Genomic DNA, 22,551 nt, shown 5'->3' on the forward strand with positions numbered 1-22,551 from the left:
GCCCAATCGTCATCATATCCTAGGACCAGAATGTCTCTCAGGGCACTTAGGGTTGCAAGTTTCCTTCCATTTGTCAGGTTTCAAAAGCAGGAGTGGTCTCAGCTTCACACTTCCAGGCATCTGGTATAATTGAGCTAAAAGACAATCTCATCTCTTGCTCTAAGCTTCTTTCCAAGCATTAATATTGGTATTTTCTCATTGCAAAACAAATTTATTTATTCTTAGCCCGTCTTCCTCCCCTCCATCTATACCCAAACCTTTTCACTTTTGTAAGGTACCTTAGGTTCAGCCACTGTGCTGGTCTAGATTGCAAGCAACAACACAAGCCTAGCAAGTGCCTCCCCCTTAGTCCGCTCCCATTCGTGTAGGATAGGGTTTATACAGGCACAGACCTAGTGGGGTATTTCTATCCATAGGCTATATGGTTTACTCATTGTTAGCTCCTAAAATTGCCAGATAGAGTGAAAGCACAACCCACCCATCAGGCCCTTAGGAATTCTGACAAATATTTTAAAACAGTTTGTTGCAGTTTGTTGCTCGGCCCACCCGGAGATACGGCTGCATAGTTCGGTAAGCGGTGCATGTGGCCCTGGAGATCCTGGTGGCCTGGCTCTGTGTCCCCGTGGTCATCAACCTGCTGAGTCTCATGGGGGTCATGAACACCCTCCCAGGATCGTCAACACACACGGCACCTTCGGAAGCATCACCAAGGAGAGCACGGAGGTCATCCTGTAGGGCGCAGTCAGCCCCAACGCCAGCACGCCTGCCACCCTGTGGGAGGACTCTGAGTTCAAGTGCAAGACGGGTGACCCAGGGCGGCAGCCAAGCTTCACCTCCCCCTACCATCACCACCTGGACTGGCTCATGTGGTTCCCGGCCTTCCAGACCACATGGTCTACAAAGCACAATAAGTGGACCATCCACCTGGCAGCCAAGCTCCTGGCCAGCTACGCCACAGCTCTGTCCCTACTGGCCCTCAGCTCTCTGGAAGACCGGGCGACCCCCAGGTGGGTCCGGGGAGAGAACTCCAGGTACAGCTTCAGCCTCCCTGGGGGCGCGCACGCTGCCGCAGGGAATTGGTGTGTCGGCCAGGAGCATCTAGCCCCACCTCCCCCTCCCAGCCTCCGAAACCGAGTACTTCCGGTTAGGGGCGTGGCCACACCCGGAAGTGCGGTGGAAGCAGCTCCAGGTCCGTACGCGACCAATACAACGCGAAGGCCTGGAAAAAAAAAATTCCTTCTTCTAGCGCTGTAGTTGCAGCCTTGGCCCAGGGACGACGGCACCAGGTAGGAAAAAGAAAATGGAGGTGATGTGGCAAAGGAAAAAAAAGTATAGTTGTTGTACCAGGATCCTCCCCCACCCGTTGAATCCAGATCCAGAATCGTGGGAACACTCCCCTAGCCCCTCATGTTGAACGTGAGCACACACTCGTGAAGTCATGTAAACCAGCCTTTTCTGACTCTCTCCACCCACCCCCACCCCCATTTAGATAACCAATGTTTGATTGGTTCAAATCAATGAATTGATTGTTCTAATTCTTTACCAAAACACTACCCTGTGGAAAGTACAGGAAGGAGTCCCTCTTTATCTGTGGTGTTCGTTTCCACCGTTTTAGATACTGGTGGTCAGCCATGGTCCAGACGCAGGTGTTCCTCCTTCTGACCTATTGTCAGATGGTCAGTAGTCGCCAAACACCATACCCCAATGCCTACATCATTCTCCTCACTTTATCTCATCACAAGAAGGGTGAGTACAGCGCAATGAGATATTTTGAGAGAGGGAGAGATGACATTCCCATAACTTTTATTGTAGTATATTGTTATAATTGTTCTATTAGTAGTTATTCTCTTATTGTGCTTAATTTATAAATTATACTTTATCGTCGGTATGTATGTATAGGAAAGAATATAGTGTACTTCGGGTTTGGTACTACCTGCAGTTTCAGGTATGCATTGGGGAATCTCAGAACATATCCCCCTGTGGACGAAGAGGGCTACTGCTTTTCTCTGCCCGCTATTGGACATGATGGGCTGTAGAGTGTGTTCCTTGGTCTGAAGAAATGTGACTCAGTGGTCCGGATCAGTGCAATACCTTCTACTCCGGTTCTTCCTTAGTACTCTGAACCTTTGCCTCTACCACCAGGTAAGCAAAGAAAGCCCAGAGTCAGTGTCCATTTCTGTCAGGACCCACTTGTAGCCCCCAGTGCTCCAGGCATCAGTCGGACTTGCCACTGTGCACAAGACTCCCTGCAGAGCATCTTCCCCATAGCCATCTGCAGTCCCTAAATCTCTCTTGTTGGCAGACAGAACAGTTCCTGTTGGCATTTTGTGCCACCACGGATGCAAAAGGAATATGTCTAGAGTCAACCCCTCTCTGCATTGTTTCAGTCCCCTCACTTCATTAACCCAGTGGCTACCTCAAGTGAGCACACTTGGGTGTCTGCTCATGATTTGTAAAACATCTTCTGATGCTGGAAGAGGGTTCTTCTGATGGGCATTGACATGGCCTGTTTGAATGCACCCTTCAGATTTCCACGGTGATTTCCATATGGCCATGCCCCGGAAGAGCACCCGTTTGTAGTCCAGTCTTCCACTGCCCATCCGCCTCACCATATGGCCAGGCCATTCCAGTGCCTGTGAGTAGGTCAAAATCCAGACATAAGGGTAAACAGCATGCAGTGCAGCTCGCTGAGCCAATTTGTTTTTACCTTTTTCGATCCGAGTGGTGGCCTTCCAAACCCAGTGTCTTGTGTTCATGTTGAAACTGCCGTCCATAAGCCAAGCAGCTGTTTGTTGGTCTGTTGAGAGCTGTTAACAGGCTCTGTGCAAGTGATGCTAGAATCCTGCAGGTCCTCACATGGTTCCAGAGTCAATCCTGGGGAAGACAGGCTACCTGCTCATGAACATGCTGTGGAACTCTGTGCGTTGCCCTGATGGTATGTATGTTCCAGCACAGACCATTTCTGTTCTATGACAGAATCTCCTGGGCACTGCCTTCCTCTTAGAGCATTTCTTTGACATCACCCAAGATATCCTTATTTTATGTTTTTCAGTCAGAGGCAGTTTCAATTAGGGTCTGGTAGCAAGCTAGTCATTGCGCCTCCAAATGGAAATTGTCTTGTCCAGAGTTCCAGTAGCTGTCACTGGGAGGTGCTCCCATACTTTTGTCATACGCCCCTGTCTACGCTCCACATGAGGCTCTTTTTTTTTTTTTTAATATTTATTTATTTGACAGAGAGAGATCACAAGTAAATAGAGAGGCAGGCAGAGAGAGAGAGAGAGAGGGAAGCAGGCTCCCTGCCGAGCAGAGAGCCCGATGCGGGGCTCGATCCCCAGACCCTGAGATCATGACCTGAGCCGAAGGCAGCGGCTTAACCCACTGAGCCACCCAGGCGCCCCCACATGACGCTCTTGAGCAGAGGATCTGTCCCTACCAGCACTCTAGCCTCTGTTCTATATTGCATGGGCTTGAGCAATCTTACTCATTCCCATTTGATGTGTCTAATGACTATGACTTGAAGCAAGCGTTTACATGACTTCTGTTTACAATGCTAGGTTTATGTTCCCCGGTCAGACACAATATCCATCCCATAATTCATTCCAATAAGAGTCATAACCACCTCACATAAAGCTCGTTGAAATAGATCAGTTTTTGTCCAGACTGTTACCTTAATTCCATCACCTCTTGGATTTCTCTGCCCTCTCCTCTCCATTATTCTTCCAGCATATTAATGTGTTTACCAGCTATGAAGGTTCTCCCAGTCTCAGTGTCCCAAGTTTTGTTGTTGTAGTTGTTGTGCACTCTTGATAAAATCACTGGCCTTGTGATTCATCTCTAGCCTTTGTCGTCTCCCTGGAGGCCAGGTGGCTTAAGAGTGTAGCCCTCTAATCACCTTGCTGCTTTTTCTAGTAACTAGCACCCACCCTGGAGCTACTAAGGGCTCCTAGAGTCACTTTATTAGTATAAGGCACTTCCCTCTCTCAAGAAATTCCAAAGGCTGTGGAAGCTCTGTGCCAAAAACCAGGGACAAAGACTAGAGATATTCTTTATTATATCACAATACCACTTTCACAGTCATAATGTGTATTTATGTTCTTTTGTCTTACACTTGAAAAAATATCTTACAGAAACTTCTTGGTTGGTTTAAACTAATAATTTCATACATTTTAGGGGATTTGATCTAATTTGGTGCTTTTTAAATGTACATATAAATATTTTTATGTATTTCATAACCATAAAGTAAAGAAGATTGTTCATCAGAATGCCTGGGGTCTGGCCCTGTTACAGATGAGTGAGATTTGGGGAGGCATGATGATCCCTCCAAAAATGCTTTGGCACAAAGACTGTGGTACATGGAACATTAAGTTATAATAAATGGAATATAAAACATAAGTTATGATTCAATTAGAAAATGGGCAAAAGGCATGAACAGACATTTTACCAAAGAGGATATACAGATGGCAGATAATGCGCATGAAAAGGTGTTCAACATCTTAGTCACTATGGAAATGCAAACTGCAACTTCAGCAATCAGAATGGCTAAAATAAAAACTGGTGATAGCACGAAACGATGGTAAGGATATCGAGAAACTGGATCACTCATATATTGCCGGTAGGAACATAAAATGTTCCAGCCACTAACAGAAGGAGTATGGCAGTGTCTTGCAGACTAACCATGCACATACCACATAACCCAGCAATTACAGTCTTAGGCATTTATCCCAGAGAAATGAAAACTTATGTTCATGCAAAAAGCTGTACACAAATGTTCTGGTAGCTCAATTCATAATAGCTAAGAGCTGAAAACAATGCAGAGAAGATGTTTTGGTGGGTCAATGGTTTAACAAATTGTGGTGCATCCATATCATGAAATACTATTCAACAGTTAAAACTATTGCTATACACAACAACTTGGGTAGATCTCTAGGGGATTATGCTGACCAATCTCAAAAGGTTATTTACCGTATGATTCCATTTGTATGATGTTCTTAAAATAACAAAATACGGAGATAGAAAACAAATTAGTGGATGTCAGGAGTTAAGGATTAACTGGAGGGGGTGCCTGTAGTTATAAGGCTATAAGGCTATAAAGGGTGGCATGAGGAGCTCTATAAAAATGGAACTGTTCTTTGTCTTGATTGTGGTGGTGGTTACATGAAGTTACACATGTGATAAGATTGCACAGAAACAAAAACCTTCGGTGCAAAATAGTATTATATATATTTACCATGAATACATCTCTATGAAGTAAAAAGATACAGAGAATATTTTGGAAGGATATTCACCACACAGTGGTTAAAGCTCAAGTTGAAGAAGTAGGCAGGGATTGAGGGTGGGTATGTTAGCAGGAATTTTGTTGTAACATTTTCTTTTTTAAAGGAAGAAGTACTTGCTATTACCTCGGTAACTAAAAATTTAATCAAAAAAGGACTGGAAGATTTATACATTTGTTGGAATATCTCAGTGTAGTGGCATAAACTATGGGTTTTAAAACAGGATTTTCTTTATGTGTCTGTGCGCATTTATTTGTAATAGGATTTTATTGCTGTTTTTTTTTTCATTTAATGACATTATATCATGGACGTTTTCCCATATTAATAGATATCTTAGCACATCATTTTAAAAGCTGCAGAACTGGGGCGCCTGGGTGGTGCACGCATTCGAGGGTCAGACTCTTGGTTTCAGCTCAGGTCTGATCTCAGGGTCATGAGATGGAGTCCACATCAGGCTCCACACTCAGTGTGGAGTCTGCTTGAGTTTTTTTCTTACTCTTCCTCTGCCTCTCCCTACTGTGCTGTCTCCATTTCTCACTGGCTACAGAATGTCTCTTTGTATGATGGAGCAGAATTTATTTAATCAGTGTCCTACTATTGGACAATTAGGGAGTGTTCAATACTTCACCATTAGCAGTGCTTCAAAGGTTATCTCTTGCAATCAGATCTTTGCACGGGACCTTGATTGATTATTTCCATGAAATAGATTGTCTGCAGGGGAACTGCTGAAGCAAGGCTGGATATATTTTAAGGCTTTTGGTAAGTATTAAAGGACTGCTTTGGATAAATTCTGGAATTCAGGGCCTCCTCAAAGCTCAGTGTAGAAAACTCCTTCAGGGCCTCAAAGTCAGACTTGACCTTTACTTTTTCACCTCATATATAGATTGTACTCTGTGCGAGGCTGTGAGAGTTTTACCCTCTGATGTACTATGTCTAGACTTCTTTTCAGAAGAAGAAATTGAGGCATGAAGAAGTTAAACAATTCAGCTGAAATCACAGCCCTAATAAGCAATGGATCTGAGGTCATGAGCCTCAACAACCTGGTCCACTGCTGCTTTGGATTTTCAAAATTGATGGCATATAATTGACATATAATGCTGTATTAGTTTCAGGTATACAACATAATGATTTGGTATTTGTATATATTGTGAAATGATCACCACAATAGGTCTGGTTAACATCCATCACCATACATAGTTATAAAAATTTTTTCTTGTAATGAGAATTTTAAGATCTGCTCTCGTAGCAACTTTCAAATAATACAAAGCACTATAATGAACTATAGTCACCATCCTGTACCTTAGATTCCCAGGACTTATTTATCTTGTAACTGGAAGTTTGTATCATTTGATCACCTTCACCCATTTCATCCCCTCTCCCCAACTCTGGCCACTACCAATTTTTTCTCCGTGTTTATGAGTTTGTCTTTTTTAGATTTGCATATAAGTGAGGTCACTCAGTATTCATTTTTGTCTTATCTACTTCATTTAGCACAATGCCCTAAATGTCCATCCATATTATCATAAATGGCAGGATTCCCTTCTTTATGGCTGAATAATATTCCATCTTATAAGTTACACACCCCAATTTCCTTATCCATTCATCTGTTGTTTCTGTCTTGGCTATTATAAATAATGCTATAATGAACATAAAAGGGCAGATATTTTTTCAAGATAATAATATCATTTCTTTTGGATAAATACCCTCTAGTGGAATTCCTTGATCTTATGAGAGTTCTGCTTTTAATTTTTTGAGGAGACTCCATACTGTTTTCTATAGTGGCTGCACTGATTTATATTCCCATCAGTGCACAAGGGTTCCCTTTTCTCCGTATCCTTACCAACTCTTGTTATTTCTTGTCATTCTGATAATTGCTATTATAATAGGTATAAGGTCAGATCTCATTGTGGTTTTGATTTGCATTTCCCTCATGATAAGATTGCTTATCTTTTCATGTACCTTTTCATGTACCTGTTGGCTATTTGTAAGCCTTCTTTGGAAAAATGTCTATTCAGGTCCTCTGCCAATTCTTAAAATAGGTTTTGTCTTGTTTTGGGTTTGTTTTTTTTTTTTTTTTTCTATTGACTAGTAGTAGTTCTTTTTACATTTTGGATATTAACTCCTTAGCAGATATATTATTTGCCAATATTTTTTCCCATTCCATAGGCTGCCTTTTCATTTTGTTGATGACTTTCTTTCCTCTACAGAAAGAAGCTTTTTAGTTTGATGTAGTCGTACTTAACGGATTTTTGCTTTTGTTGACTTTGCTTTTGATGTCAAATCTAAAAAATCATTGCCTAAACCTGTGTCTGGGTGCATAACTCCTGTGTTTTCTCCCAAGAGTTTTATGGTTTCAGGTCTTATGTTCAAATCTTTAATCCTTTTGAGTTATATTTGTGTATGGTCTAAGACAGCGGTCTGGTTTCATCTTTTGCATGTAGCATGTGTTCAGTTTTCCCAGGACCCTTTACTGAAGAGGCTGCCCTTTCTCCATTGCACATTTTGGCTCCTTTGTCATAAATTAATTGACCACATATGTGTGGCTTTATTTCTGGGCTCTCTATTCTGTTGCATTGACCTTTGTGTCTGTTTTTATGTCAATACCATGCTGTTTTGATTATTATAGCTTTATAATATAGTTTGAAATCAGGAAGTGTGATACCTCCAGCTTTGTTCTTCTTTCTCAAGATTCCTTCTGCTACTTAAGTCTTTTTGGGATTCCATATAAATTTTAGGATTTTTTGTTCTATTTCTGTAAAAAATGACATTGAAATTTTATAGGGATTGCATTGAATCACTGTTTTGGATAAAATTAACACTTTAACAGTACCAGTTCTTCCAATCCATGAGCACAGAATACCATTTCACTTATTTGTGTCTTTGTCAGTTTCTTTCATACAAGTCTTATAGTTTTCATTGTAAAGATCTTTCACTTCTTTGGTTAGATTTATTCCTATTTTTTTTATGCAATTATGAGATTGTTGTCTTAATTTCTCTTTCTGATAGTTGATTATTAGTATAATAATTTTTGTATATTGATTTTATTTCCTTCAACATTATTGTTTATTAATTCTAACAGCTTTTTTTTTTTTGCAGAGTCTTTAGGGTTGCTGTGCGTGTTTAAATATAATTTTTGTAATTTAAAAAAGCAACAAAATGGCTTTTAAAGCACTTGAGGGAAATAACATTCATAGTAAAATACTGGAGAGTTATATAGTCATCACTTCCTCTAGAATATAACCTATTTGGGGATTGAACCAAAGCATTAGGAGTTAAGAGTTACTGCACTACATTATTTAGACTTCTTGAAAAATTGTACTGAGCTATAATATTATACCTATAGTGAGTAATGAGGATCTAATGTTTATAAGCCTTATGGAACTTATTTAATGTAAAAATGGTTGAAAGTTATTCTTGACATTGCAGTGTCTTTTTTTTCTTTTTGTAAGCTCTATGCACAATGGGAACTCAAAACCCCCAAGATCAAGAGTCACATATTCTGATTGAGCAGCGCCCCTATAGTGTCTTCTTTACGAGAAGTCAGAGGAGAAACTTCTGCCAATTGTCAGTTCCAGAAAGATCTGTACTTCTCTCAAGCACCTGGTCTGGTCTTTACTTACAAACATTGAATCCTTTTTCTTTGTATTTCCTGCCAAAAAGTTCAGAACCAAGGTATGACCTTATTTTTGCAGTTTTGCCTTTCCCCAATGCCTTTGTTCCTTCATTTACTTTTGGAGGATCTTGTTTTGTGTGTCCTTTTTGCAAATGACCTCAGGTATGTTTTTTGGTGGGTGGCTGAATGAATAGCGCATGGATGAGTGGACGGACAGATGGAAATATTGATGTATTTACAGTTTGATTTTTTTTTTTACCTTTAAGTTCCACCTTTTGGAGCCCTATAAAGAAAGATTAATTCCACTTCTATAGTTTGCCTTTTAAATATTTCATGACAGTTATATTCCCTTGGCTTTCTCTTCTTCAGATTAAAAATTAGAAATTAGAAATGTCTATATAAATACTTTTTAAAAAAATTTTCTTTAAAGATTTTATTTATTTGTCAGAGAGAGAGAGCGTGCACAAGCAGGCAGAGGCAGAGAGAGAAGCAGACTCCCTGCTGAGCAAGGAGCCCAATGCGAGACTCGATCCCAAGACCCTGGGATCATGACCTGAGACGAAAGCAGCAGCTTAACCGATTGAGCCACCCAGGCATCCTTATATAAATACTTTTCTATCAGACTCAGTTCTGTCATACCTGAGGTGGGTTTCAATGTCCCATCGGGCCATCCATTTGGTCTCATTGACCTGCTCTTCTCCACCTGTCCTTTTATCCCCCCAGAAACCTGTACCCTCCTCTACACTTAAAGCCCTCATGTCCACTCTCCAGGACCTACTTCCAAGACCACTGTTTCCACTTTGTCCTTGCCCACAGCTTCTCTGTGGGTGAAGTCTCAAGATCCAGTATCCCAATCTCCTACTCCACTGGCCTAGCTTTCTAGTGCTTCTTACATATCTCCCACTCCACTGCTCCTTGACATCAAGCTCTCCACACTCTCAACCCTTTGATTTAGTCTGCCACTCCTGGTCCTTCCTTGCCTGCCCAAACCCCATTTCTTTTTTCCTACACAGGCTTTCACCCACAGTGTAGTTGAGGCTTTCACCTCAACCAAAACCAGTTGACAATTTTTTAAGTAAAGTTAATATGAGACCTATAACATACCTTATTGTGACACCTAGCTGAGGTAGGTGCTCTCCCCATTTTGCAGAAGAGAAAATAGCCTTAGAGAAATTAAGCAACTGGCTACAGCGGTCATATAACTAGTAAATCCAGTGTCTACACAATCACTGGGTAGTCTAAATCATTATGTTATTCCATATAAAGTCTTAACAAACACTCATATTCTACCACAGGAATATAAATAGAATCTTAATCTGGGAAGCTCTTTTGTTCTTGTTTACATATTAGCTGGCACTAAGGATTTAGTGATATGTTAGACTCTATAGTTCTTGTTTTTTATGCTGAGCATATAAAAAACAATCTGGCTTTTTTTTTTTTTAAGACATTGGACAAGATTTACCAGCTATTTTAAAGAAATGTTTTTAAAGTTAACAAAATCAGACCAGGAAGGAGGCACACTTGGTGTTGAAGGACTTGGCTGAATGAAATGCAAAAAATAATATCTCTGTTGTCTTCGTTGACCATTTCAGGTTTTATCCATAAAAGTTTTCTGCCATTTCCACAGTTTTGAGCCATTAAAGATTTCTGGCCTAGATTCTATTATTTTTTTAATAATAGTTCCTTTAAGCAGCAAATGGCAAATAATAGCTACCCTATTTCACTTGTGAAAAAACAAAAAGTGATTCTAATGAGATGCTATGCAGCTCTAGCTACAGCTCCAATGATAAGATATTCTGTGAGGTTAAATTAATTGCATGGCAAAAGTTTAGTGGTTCAGAGTAACAGCTCCGGAGTCTAACAGGCTGAATCTGCTTCCTGGATCTTCTGCTTATCATCCATGTGACTTTGGGCACACTACTCTGCTTCTCTGTCTGCACTTTTCTCATCTGTAAAATGGGGTTAATAATCCTTGTTATTAACCTCTGGGATCACCTGGGTGACTTAGTCGGTTGAGCATCTGACTCTTGATTCTGGCTCTGGTCATGATTTCAGGGTCATTATATCGAGCTCCAGGTCGGGCTCTGCACTGAGTGGAACCTGCTTAAGATTCTCTCTCTCCGGGGCGCCTGGGTGGCTCAGTGGTTTGAATCACTGCCTTGGGCTCAGGTCATGATCTCAGGGTCCTGGGATCGAGTCCCGCATCGGGCTCTCTGCTCAGTGGGGAGCCTGCTTCCCTCTCACTCTCTCTGCCTGCCTCTCTGCCTACTTGTGATCTCTCTCTGTCAAATAAATAAAATCTTTAAAAAAAAAAAAAGATTCTCTCTCTCCCTCTGTCCCTCCCTTCCACTTGTGTTCACACTCAATAAAGAAAATCTTAAAGAAAAAAAAAAACAAACACCTTAGTTCCTCCTGTTATGAATTTTAAATGACATAATATATGTAAGATGCCTAGCCCAGTGCCTGACATATGTAAGCATTCAACAAATTACAGTTATCATTGTTATAATTATCTTGGTAGCAAGTGAAGAGTGCTACCACCCACAGCAAATGACAAGCTTATGTCTAAAAATGTGCACATTTATATTTTACTCTTTGGAAAAATGGCTACAATGTAAGCTGCTACCAAATTTTAAATCAGAGCTAGAAATGCTAGAAATGATATTTAAGTTATCAAAGTAAATTTCGAGAACTCACACACAGTACCATAAGTTTCAGGAATTAACTTATGAAATTATTAATTTTAAACAGATTAAAATTAGGTGTCCACAGAAAGCTTCGGAGCACCCCAAAACAGAATCCGGGACCTGTAGAAACTCTCGGGCTCCTCAAGAGAGTGCTGCAAACACCTGAAGAAAAGCCAGAACTTGTGGAAGACTTGACAGGTATCAGGGAGCTCCCACAAACAAACACCAAAAGGAACGGGATCAAATAAATGGCAATCAGTTCCTCAGAAAGCTTAGGAGTGTGCCAAAGCACAAGCCAGACTCAGTAAAAACTAAGAATTCTCACAGGGATGCTGAGGGCACTAAAATAAAACCAGAACCCATGGAAGACCTGGCAGCCATCAGAGAGCTCCTACAAACCTAAAGGAACAAACCAGTGATGGTAAGGTTCACAGAAAGCTTAGGAACACTTGGAAGCAGACCCAGAACCAGTAGAAATTCTAACAGGCATCATCAGGAGGCTGCTGAAGACACTCAAGATAAAACCTTAGCACTCCGAAGACCTGGCAGGTATCAAAGAATTCAGGGAAACACCAGCAGAACCAGAGAAATACATAAATGGTTGTGATGTCCACAAAAAGCTTAGAACAGTCCAAAGCACAAACCAGAATGATGAGGAAATCTAAGAATATTCAGGATACAGCTGGGGAAGAACGAGGAAAGTGCAGACTCTGTGGAAGATCTGAGGGCATCAGAGAGCTTCTAAAACCACCAAGGCAGGCAGCTACCACCAGAGAGCAAAAGCAACAAGAACCCCTCATCTCCCAAGCGGAAATGTGGAAAAGGTGAAAACCTCACTCTGGGTGTCAAGAGACCCAGTGGAAAACTCAACAGGAGCCAAGGGCCTTAGGAAAACTACACAGTAAATGGTGGACCCCAGAATATAAGACAATCAAGAAGAAGCTTGGGACACCTCCCAGGGAGAAATGTGAATCCACTGAACTGACAACACTCAGGAAACTTCCAAAAACTTCTGTGGGAAACTTCTGTGTGAACCCAGAAAAGACCCAACAGGCACCAATGGTCAAAACTCCTAAAGAACCAAGTAGAAGACTTGACAGGTGTCAAAAACCTGCAAAACAGAGTTAGTCAAAGAACAAGGTACACCCTAAAAAAAAAAAAAGAGTTTCAAGAATCTGAACATTTGCCTAGCCCAAGAGATAATGTGCTGAGATGAATGGAAGAAATAGGAACTTAATTTTCAAGCAGAGCTGAGTCAACATTGTCTGCTATCACAGATACAGGTATGGAACTAATATAGAACTCAGGAGTCTCATTGCTTCCAGCAACAGAAAAAATTTCAAATAAAGGAAAATGAAAGAATACTGTGAAGAGCTTCTAAGAGAAAAACTCAGAGACTAACATAAGAGGAAGACGTAAGTTGGTATAAATCAGAGAAAAGAGCAACTTGGAGTTCTGTGAGATGTGTTTTAGTGAAAACAAGTACTGAAAATTCAAAGCAAGATAACAACATACAAAGAAAGAAAAATAAGAACTGGGAGAGATCAAGACAGCGAAGGTGCTTAGTAAGAAGTTGAAGAGGAAAATGATAAACTTTAGTTGGATGGCATAAATGTCCAACATTGTAAAATTTTTGTTGTAAAGTTAAAAGTGAATTCTGAAAGTAAAAGACAATAAATAAAATTAGGTTCTATATGTATTTAAATATAATCAAAGTATTGGTTTTATTTGACATTTGATTATTTTATAAGGAAAATTTTTTTTAAAAAGAAGACATTCTTTCCATCTCTATGGAAGGAAGGATGTCTTAATTCCTTACAATTAGCTGGTTGCTGATTCATTCTTTGTTGATAAAATACCTTCCCTTAGCCTACTATCTTTTCCCAATGGATAACAGGTGAATGAAAAAGTAAATTGTAAACTTGTGATACAAACCTGCCAAATATTCTATTACTGATTGGTTGTCTGCAACGTACAGTTTTGGAGAGATGATTAATGCTGGGCTACTCAAAACAACTCGTCATTGTTTCTTTCACTCTGGAAATCCAAATTAATTATGTTCATGACATTTTTACAGAAATCAGTGCAGAACATTGTTTAAATCTGAACACCATATTCATGTTTATAACATAGTAAGTTCCAGCTGAAAACTGTTTTCTTTATTAATTCCACTTTAGAGAAACTGTATGCATAAAGTACAACATTGAGGTACTTAGCATATTGCCTTTTAAACTGTTGGAGGCCATTTCCTTAATATTCCCTTCAGCCTCTACAGTTCAGTCTTGTTTTCCTTATATAGTACACCTCATGCCCTTTGGCATAATTGCTAAAGCTGTTTTCCATGGTTGAATTAATGGCCTCTTGAAACTATCATTCTATTTCAAGAAGACATTTCCCCCTTGTTTATGATATTGAACACCAACAACAAATTGCTTTTAAGCAACAGATTTCGTGTGCGTGTGTGTATACATAATTAAATAATACACATAACTGAAAATTTTGAAGTCATGCTTTTAAGCAACTGATTTTATATATACATAAATATGTGCATATATATACATATATATCTGTGGCCTCACCTATATAAAAAAATATTGAAAACAAGTAAAATCACATCACAAATTATTTTGAGTTGAGAGAATAACTTTTCTACATTAATGCTCTCTACATTACTATTTTCTACTAGTTCTAGGTAATAAATAACTTCCAGGTGAAATCTATAAAATTGATACACCTAGATACTGCTCTTAGTGCTTTAATAATGTTTCTATCCAGGCATTCTAGCACTGTGAATACACAGGTTCTGTGTGTTTTAACAGGGTATGTTTGTGTGTGTGTGTGTGTAACCATGAAACATGTTCATTTATCACTAAAAAATTAGTTTTTAAGAACTCCCTCTCCCCAAAATTGTGCTTGGTAAACAATGAAGTGCAAGAAAAAAAACAGAGTCAAACTCATTTTTATTAACTGAGAGATGTGCATAAAAGCTTGTATGCTGTGTAGGAAAAAAAACAAGTGTAAAATTTGTGGTAACTTTAAAATTCAGTGCATGACTAGTATTACATTATAGACATTCTGAATTTTAGGGAGAGAAATGTTCCTTAGTTGATACAAGGGAAATACACTTGATTCGCATTATAAGTGTTTTTACAAGATTTTGTTGCAAAGCTCCAAATGCTAGTAACAGCAACATGTAGGATATACTACATATATTGGTACTTGGATATTCATGTTGCTGTTTTGAATATGGGTGAATTTTAAGATGTATCTAAAACAGAATACCCTTAAAGGACAAATAATTTAAGATTATGGTAACTTTCCTGTTTGAATGGTGGGTGTTACTGATAGCCACATGTAACTAAAATTTACAGTGTTTGAATAACATTAACGTGCAGTTACTCAATATGATGTGATTTCATTAAATCTTGTACCATTCTCAATTTAAATAAATTGTCTCAACTCCTTATTGTTTTGCCAAACACAGCTTAAAATTGCTTTTAAGTAACAAAGATACACATATTTTATTACATTGCCATATAGTCACACATCTGATACAATTTGCACAGAGAAAGATTTTAATGTTTTTCTGTGTTTTAATAATACTTCAATTGATTTTAATGACAGGATCATTAGCTTTTAGCAGTTTAGAGTAAACCATTCTCTTCTGTTACAATTCAGACTTCTTAGAACTGTCAGACTTTTTCTATTAGCATTTAAAAGTTTAAGTCATTTTCTCAAATTAATTTCACAAATCACTTCTCAAATTAATCAAATCAGTTTCCTCTAATACAATCTCAGGATTGTCAACCTTTTTTCAATCCTAAGAACAATGTTTCTAGATACATATGTAAGGTTCACACATATAAAATCTTTCTTAATATAACATTCATCCTTCTCCAAGCAGAGAAACATTTGTTTTCCTTTTCCTTTCATGGTGGTCATAAACTATAGTAATTATATGGTATACAATATGTATATTGTACATAGACTGTGCATATGTACATTATACATAATGCATTTTAATATATTATTTTATATTACCATTTGCTTAAAGGACATTTCATAGACTGGTAGAACTGATACAATGACTTTTTTTCTTGGGATATGTTGACTAAATCCTTCTGTAGTACATTACTTGCACAATTATGGCTTTAAAGAGAAGTCACAAGTTCTTATGTTTTGTGTCATGTGGAATGTACTTCAAAATAAAGGGAAAAGCATATGACATCATGCTTCATGCCATGGTATGGCATATTATGTATCAATCATTTCTACATACAACTATGTGGTGAGTGATACAATTAAGACCTAGACTACACAACCTATGCTTATTACAAAAAGTTGTATATTATACCACAGTACTAAAAATAAAATATATTCTTCTCAAATAGTGAAAATAAGATATCCTTCATGTGTTTTAGGTCACATCTATTTTCTCCTTTGACCATGCCTCTTTTTTCCCCCATTGTAAATGAAATCATGTCCAATATTTCATAAAACAATAATGACAGACAATTCCCAGATCATTAAGGGGAAGAGGGCCATAAAGCAGAAAAGACGATTATCTTGTCATTAATTGCACAAATACACTCCTGATACGTTCAATACATGGCAAAAATACAAAAATAAAAGAAATAAATATAAATATCTTCTCAGTTATTGAGAAATCAAAAGTCCAACTGTACCTGATTAAGAATACGATCTTCGATACACCTAATTCCTGTGTGTCTTCAATAGGTACAGCACCTAATTGGATATCACGGGTATCCCTCCCCATATTGTGAGCCATCAGCAGTGACTATGCTTGGCCAGAAGATACCAAGGGGGGGATTTTTGGGTTCTCCGCAAGGGAGGGAGGGATTCAATCATACCTAGGCGCTGCTCTCCCCCACCGCGCGCAGCAGTCTCCAGTCGCCGCTCGCTCTACGGCTCCTCGCCCTCCGCCCATCTTGGGAGACCGTGACCTGTCCAGGCGAGAGGCAGAGGTATGGAACTGCGTCCCTTTCCCCGCATCCCCAAAGGTGACAGCCTTTCTCCCGACGCACTAAAGGCTCACGTGTTCTCTTCGATTCGGAAAGCAGGCACTTACGAGTGAACACAGGTCTGAGGAGAGGCTGAGGGCGGGGACGTCCTTCGAAGTTGCGCTCCAGCCTCGTCCGCTTCTGTCGCCCCCGCCGTGCGAGCCTAACGTTTCCTTGAACCGAATGAAACGCAGGGAAACTTAAGATACCGGGGCAAGCGGGAGTGGGGGTGACTCCAACCCAGGCGCTTGGCGACAGGCGATTCGGCCCGGGTGCCAGGAGGGGTCTGAGGCAGTCGGCGGTGGCAGCGGCCACCTCGGTCGTCGTGTCCCACCCGCAGCCCCCTAGCCCCGTTCTGTCCGCGCGGTCCTCGAGCGGCCACAGACGCTCAGATGAGCGGGAAGCGGCCCTCGCCGCCGTCGGACTCCCCGGCGCTGCCGCCTCGCGGGCGGCCAAGCACCGACACGGGCAGCACGACCTCCCCGGGGCTGAGCTGCTGCAGCCGCATGGACTCCTCGTAGGTGGGCAGGTACTTGACCTCCTCGTAGCTGGGCAGCTGCAGGAAGACCGGCGAGACTACGCGAAGCTCGTGCTCCGAGGCGCAGGAGGGGGCCGAGCGCCCGCCGCCTCCACGGCCTCGGCCCCCGCCGCCACTGTCCAGCAACGAGTCCTGAGAGCCGGCGGCCGCCTCGTCGCGCAGTAGCCCGGGCGAGTCGTCGTCGTCGGGCGGCCCCGCGGTCCCCGGCGGCCCTGCGCCCCCCGGCGGCCCGGGCCGTGCCTGCCCTGGCCGCGCCTGGCCGCGCGGGTACCTGCGTGGGCTGGGGCAGATGATGCGCTGCAGGAAGTAGCCGATGGCGAAGAGCACTAGCAGGATAAGCAGCCCAGAGAGCTTGCGGACGAACCAGCCCACGTTGTCTAGGAAGGCGTGCAGCGGCAGCTTGCAGCAGCGCACCGCTGTGGCGTTGGCCGCGTCGCAGCAGCGCTCCCGCTCACCACACGCCAGCTCCGCGCAGTCCCCGCCGCCCCGCGAGGGCGCCACCAGCGCCAGCGCCAGCAGTAGCAGTAGCGGCAGCAGCGGCGGCGGTGCCGGCGCCACCGACAGGCCCTCCGCTGTGACCCCGGGTCCCCACATGGCCGGCGCAGACCGTCGCTAATGTCCGGGGAGGGGGTTGGGGGATCCGTCTGTCCGCGTGTCCGTTGGCCCCTCCCCGGGCGCTGCGCTGGGTCCCGCGCGCCGCCTCCCGCGCCTCCGCTACCTGCGGCCGGAGCAGTCCTCACTTGGCCACGCTTGGGCGGAAGGAGGAGCCCGAGGCGCGCCCAGGCTGCGGGAGGCGGCAGCTCCTCGCAGCGGGAGCTGCCTCCTGAGCTTCTGACCTTAACCCGGCGCACCCAGCCGCCCCGGCCCGCCTCAGGGCTCTCGGAGCGGCCCAAGATGGCAGAGGCAGCCTGTCCGTGGCTGCCGTGGGCATTTTCGCCCCGCCGGCCGCACTCTTCCAAGCCCCCCTTGTCGCCCTCCGGGGCTGGAAGGGTTAACGCTCCGCTCCGAGCCCGGGAGCCCCCTGATCTCGATTAATTCTGCCGTCGCACTCTTCCCCGCTGCTCGGGCGGGGGGCTCTTGCTGGCGTAGGTGTCTCAGTTTTAAGTGATTGGATTTCCCCAGGAATGTTATTTAAATTGACTTGCGACTGGGATTCGCTTACCATCTTTCTTGTGATCTTTCTGATTAAAAATGGATGATGGCCACTAATGGCTAGCGCAGCCCCGCAGCCGTCCCAGAGCTTGGGGGATGGGGACCGCCGGATGGTTCCGGGCAGATGTTTGGGGCTGAGAAGTTGGAACTCCAGAACTCCAGAACAGATAGAGAATTCCCCAGAGAGACTCAAGTCGAGGCACCACAGAAGTATCCCCAGGGAGGCAGGGGAGCCCTCTGGCAAGGTGACTCTAGTTGACCAAGGAGAGGACAGGGGGCCCCTATTTCCCCAGCGGCTCATCCTATAAGACCCCACTGCACCCGAGGCACAAAACAGGGATTTGGGTTTGGGGGTAGAAAGAGGCCTCTTCTCCAGCCTGAAAACACATCTGTGAAATGTCAAAGGGGAGTTGTAAGTGGTTGGCACTGTTCCTGAGCATTGATCTGCATAGAAAGGGTCTTTCTCAAGGTTATTCTTCTTGGCAAAGTTTGCCTTTAAAGGGAGTCTGTGTTCTCTCAGCACAGGGGACAGAGTACGGGTCCTGGAAGTCACTACTCCTTGGGGATTGCCCTGAGGGCACTTGGGAGGGAAGGCAGTCACCCGGTTTCTGACACAGTCTGCTGCGGGGTGGCCTTCAGCCACCCCTTGGAGCCACACCGTGGAGAAGCCAGGAGCTTGTGTTTTTATGAAAGAAGACTGAAACATATCTTTTTAGGATTAGGATTTATTCCTTCCTTCACCCCTTAACCAATAGGACCCCTATAAAGAAATCAAACAGGAAACTCTATAGTCATTGAGAGAATAAAGTAAAAGCAAAGGAAAAGTGTAAAGAAAAGCAGGATTCAAATGTAGGCCAGATAAAAGCAGACTTCTCTCAGAATAAGTGACTGCTGTATCTCCCTAATAGCCGTATGGACCAAGGTTAAGGGTGGTGGTTTGATTTAAACAGGCCATTGCCCTGTCTAAATGAAATCATTTAAAATATTTCCACTCCTGGGAACACTTTACTTTGCCTCATACTCCAAAACAATCCTTTCTCCCTCTGGAGAATCTTGGAAGTGTTGCTCAGACAAGTTACTTCACGTAAAACTTGGTTGAGCACCGGTCCTTCTTTCTAAGCTCTCCTGAAGCCACAACATTTCTCCGTGCCATGGTCTATTTCTCTGTAGGGAGATGTTAAACCAATTTTGTAAAGTTTGATTATCAAAGGGTTTCAAATTGAAGCCAGATAAAGGAGTGGAAATGATTCATTTTTAAACAATGAACATTGCATTATTCTTTTACTCACCCATTCTTTTGTCAAATTTACATCAAAGATCTTCTATAATCGAAGAACTCTATTAGATATTCACCATTATGGGGAGAGAAAAAAAAAAAGAGATTCTTCCCCTAGCATGAAATAAACTAAGGTCTGCATTCCCAGCTACCACTAAATGGAGTAAAGAAGAGACTCATCAAAGGGCAACAAGTGGCAGTTTTCTCTTTGGTCCTGATTCATTCTTACTTTCCCAAAGAAAAAATAAATTAACAAGTTTCAAACAATCTTGAGGATGAAGGCAATTCATAGCTTGAGATGGGCATTGATTATGAAGCTGAAGAAAATATCAAGACCTCTTTGGGTTTTTTATTATCTGATCTCTTAGGATTTCTGCTAGTAGTAGTAGGAGCAATGCAAAAGTAAAGGAGGAATGGCATGGCTGGTGATACACAGTTTAAAGTGCGGGGCACCTGCGTGGCTCAGTCAGTTAAGCAGCTGCCTTCTGCTCAGGTCATGATCCCGGTGTCCTAGGACTGAGCCCAGCATCAGGCTCCTTGCTCAGCGAGAAACCTGCTTCTCCCTGCTTCTCCCTCTCCCTCTGTCTGCCACTCTCACTGCTTGTGTTCTCTTTCTTTCTCTGTCAAATAAATAAACTCAAATTAAAAAAAATAGGTGAAAGCACCTTCCTTATTGTTATTTTGAAATTACTAAACAAACAGCATTGAATGGTTTAATTTCTGTCTGCCTTTAAGGCGTTAGGATTCATTTGCATAATATTAGAACAGTAGAAGAACAACATAGATCTTACATAAAACAAGACAGTGTCAGAGTTACTTATATGAAAACAAAGAAAAGGATGAGGTCTGCAAAATGAGTATGAAATGGATTTTTATTTGATTTTTTTTTCTTTCCGAATAGATAGCCTCAAAGTATCATCTATTAAAGACCCTTTACAGAAACTGGCTCCTCTGTTTTTTCTTCTCTAACCTCTCAGTCTCACTTAATTCATTTTTATTTGTAATATAATTTATAGTGTACAACCTTTCAAAGGAAAGAAAAGAAACACTATAGCTTTAAAAGCTCCAGAAAAGACCTGATCTTTATAACTCAGCGTCCTTTTTCTTTATATATTTTTTTAACACACAAATGAATGGAGTAGACTTTAGCTCACAGAAAGTCATAAATTCAACTTAGTGAGGAAGTTAGAACATAATTACATGTTCTATAGAATAATTGAAAGATAAAGGAAGATGACAATGTAAAAATGGAAAAGAAACCTCATTTTGTTGAAAATTGGCACTAAATTGTGTGTAAGTAAGTGTGTGCAAGAGATAAAAACAGATGGAAGGGGGATGGAGACTGTTTTTTATCCAAAAAACATGGTGTCTTGGGAGTATAGCTTGATAGACATTAAGAATATTAATTGCAGGGTGCCTGCGTGGCTCAGTCAGTTAAGTATCTGCCTTCCACTAGGGTCATGATCTCAGGAACCTAGGACTAAACCCCATGTAGGGCTCCCTGCTCAGCAGGAAGCCTGCTTCTGTTTCTCTCTCTCCCTCTGCCTCTCCCTGCATGCCCCCCAACCCTGAGCTCTCTCTCAAATAAATAAATAAGATCTTTTAAAAAAAGAATATTAATTGCTTTATCTTGCCATAGTGCTTGAATATTTTTTGAAAAATTTACCTTCCTCATTTATTTACGCTCATATGAATAAATGCCAAATTAGCCACACTTTTTCACTTTTCAAAACAGAAGAAAGTAAACAAAATGCAACAAAACTGGCTGCTGTTTTATTTATGCTTCTTGGAGCCATCCTGATAACTTGAGTGAGACTGGGTGGCCTTATCATGCAACTTTTTGTTCTATCACATGACACCTGTTCCAGAAGGGAATTTTTCTCTGAGGTCCACTGATTGTGAGCTGTGCCTTCAAGCCTGTGAAGCAATAGTTCTGCACTTTCCACATCCCTTCCTCAAAATGTGTAAACATGGGCATTGGGACCTTGTAAACCATCCAGTCTATAGGAACTCTTTATTCAGGGTGTGTAACATATTTCCTTACTACTATCTTGTTATTAAAATTGATTTATTAACCTTCTCATTTTATGGTTTCCCTCCCTGAGTGACAATAACTTAAGGGTTTTTTTGGTAAATAGCATATATTTACATAAATGTGTCTATATAGAAATAATTTGTGATCTGAAATAATCCGCTTTGAAGTTCTTTTCAGATCGTATTTCTTTCATCACTTATTTAATAAATACTTAATGAGGACTCACTTTGAGCTAGGGGATACTATATTCTGTTTGGGGGATTCTATAAAAATCAAATTCTTCCCTTTCCCCAGGGAGCTTACTGAGGAGAGGAGAGAGAACAACAGACACAAATCAGTTAAACTAGTGAATTCCTAATTCCAGCAATGAGCAGCAATTATAAAGGAGAAGTTTAGCTTACTAACATTTTTTTTTACACTAGATATGATCTGGAAGGGGGGTGTGATGGGGGTATCAGCCAGAGAGTCTTCCCTAAGAAATAGTTCCTTAAGAAAAGACACGGTGAAGAGAAGAGATGTGTTTCAGGCAGAGGAAACTGCATGGGGACAAGTTCCCAAAGTGGGAAGACCCTTCCCTCATCATCTCTTATGCTTGGGGCAAAGCCTATGTCGTTTCTACTTCAACAGTTGAGATTCTCTCCTAGATAAGCTTTAAGTAGAGTCAAGCTATCTCCCCCTGTTGTGCAATTTTTTTTTAAGATTTTATTTATTTATTTGACAGAGAGGGAGAGATCACAAGTACGCAGGCAGGAGAGAGTTAGCAGGCTCCCCCCTGAGCAGAGAGCCGGATGCAGGGCTCGATCCCAGGACCCCAGGATCCCATGACCTGAGCTGAAGGCAGAGGCTTAACCCACTGAGCTACCCAGGTACCCCTGTTGTGCAATTTTTAAACAAATCTGGTTCTCTGCAGGTTGTAACAGGTTGTGTGATGATAGTTACCTCTGCAGTCCTATTCA

The 22,551-nt window shown here is 41.8% G+C and overlaps 1 protein-coding gene and 1 long non-coding RNA gene across 2 annotated transcripts; one reads left to right on the forward strand and one right to left on the reverse strand.

Annotated features, from left to right (window-relative positions):
* Positions 1-1,188: 1,188 nt before the first annotated feature.
* On the forward strand, positions 1,189-13,288 carry LOC123940843. The gene is made up of 3 exons (XR_006818100.1): positions 1,189-1,286; positions 8,723-8,945; positions 11,638-13,288. It is a non-coding gene; the product is annotated as an uncharacterized LOC123940843 (long non-coding RNA).
* Positions 13,289-13,413: 125 nt separating this feature from the next.
* On the reverse strand, positions 13,414-18,136 carry C4H3orf80 (chromosome 4 C3orf80 homolog). Its single transcript, XM_046003755.1, has 2 exons — positions 16,663-18,136; positions 13,414-16,537 (listed from the first exon to the last, which is right to left on the reverse strand). Exon 1 carries the CDS (start codon positions 17,724-17,726, stop codon positions 16,983-16,985), a length of 744 nt encoding a protein of 247 aa, XP_045859711.1. The 5' UTR covers positions 17,727-18,136; the 3' UTR covers positions 13,414-16,537; positions 16,663-16,982.
* Between the last annotated feature and the right edge of the window lie 4,415 nt (positions 18,137-22,551).

The sequence above is a fragment of the Meles meles genome, chromosome 4 (genome assembly GCF_922984935.1).
Source record: "Meles meles chromosome 4, mMelMel3.1 paternal haplotype, whole genome shotgun sequence".
Classification (NCBI taxonomy): domain Eukaryota; kingdom Metazoa; phylum Chordata; class Mammalia; order Carnivora; family Mustelidae; genus Meles; species Meles meles.

Bases quoted from the DNA above. Each gene is read 5' to 3' on its own strand.
- C4H3orf80 (XM_046003755.1), bottom strand. From the start codon at position 17,726: ATGTGGGGACCCGGGGTCACAGCGGAGGGCCTGTCGGTGGCGCCGGCA.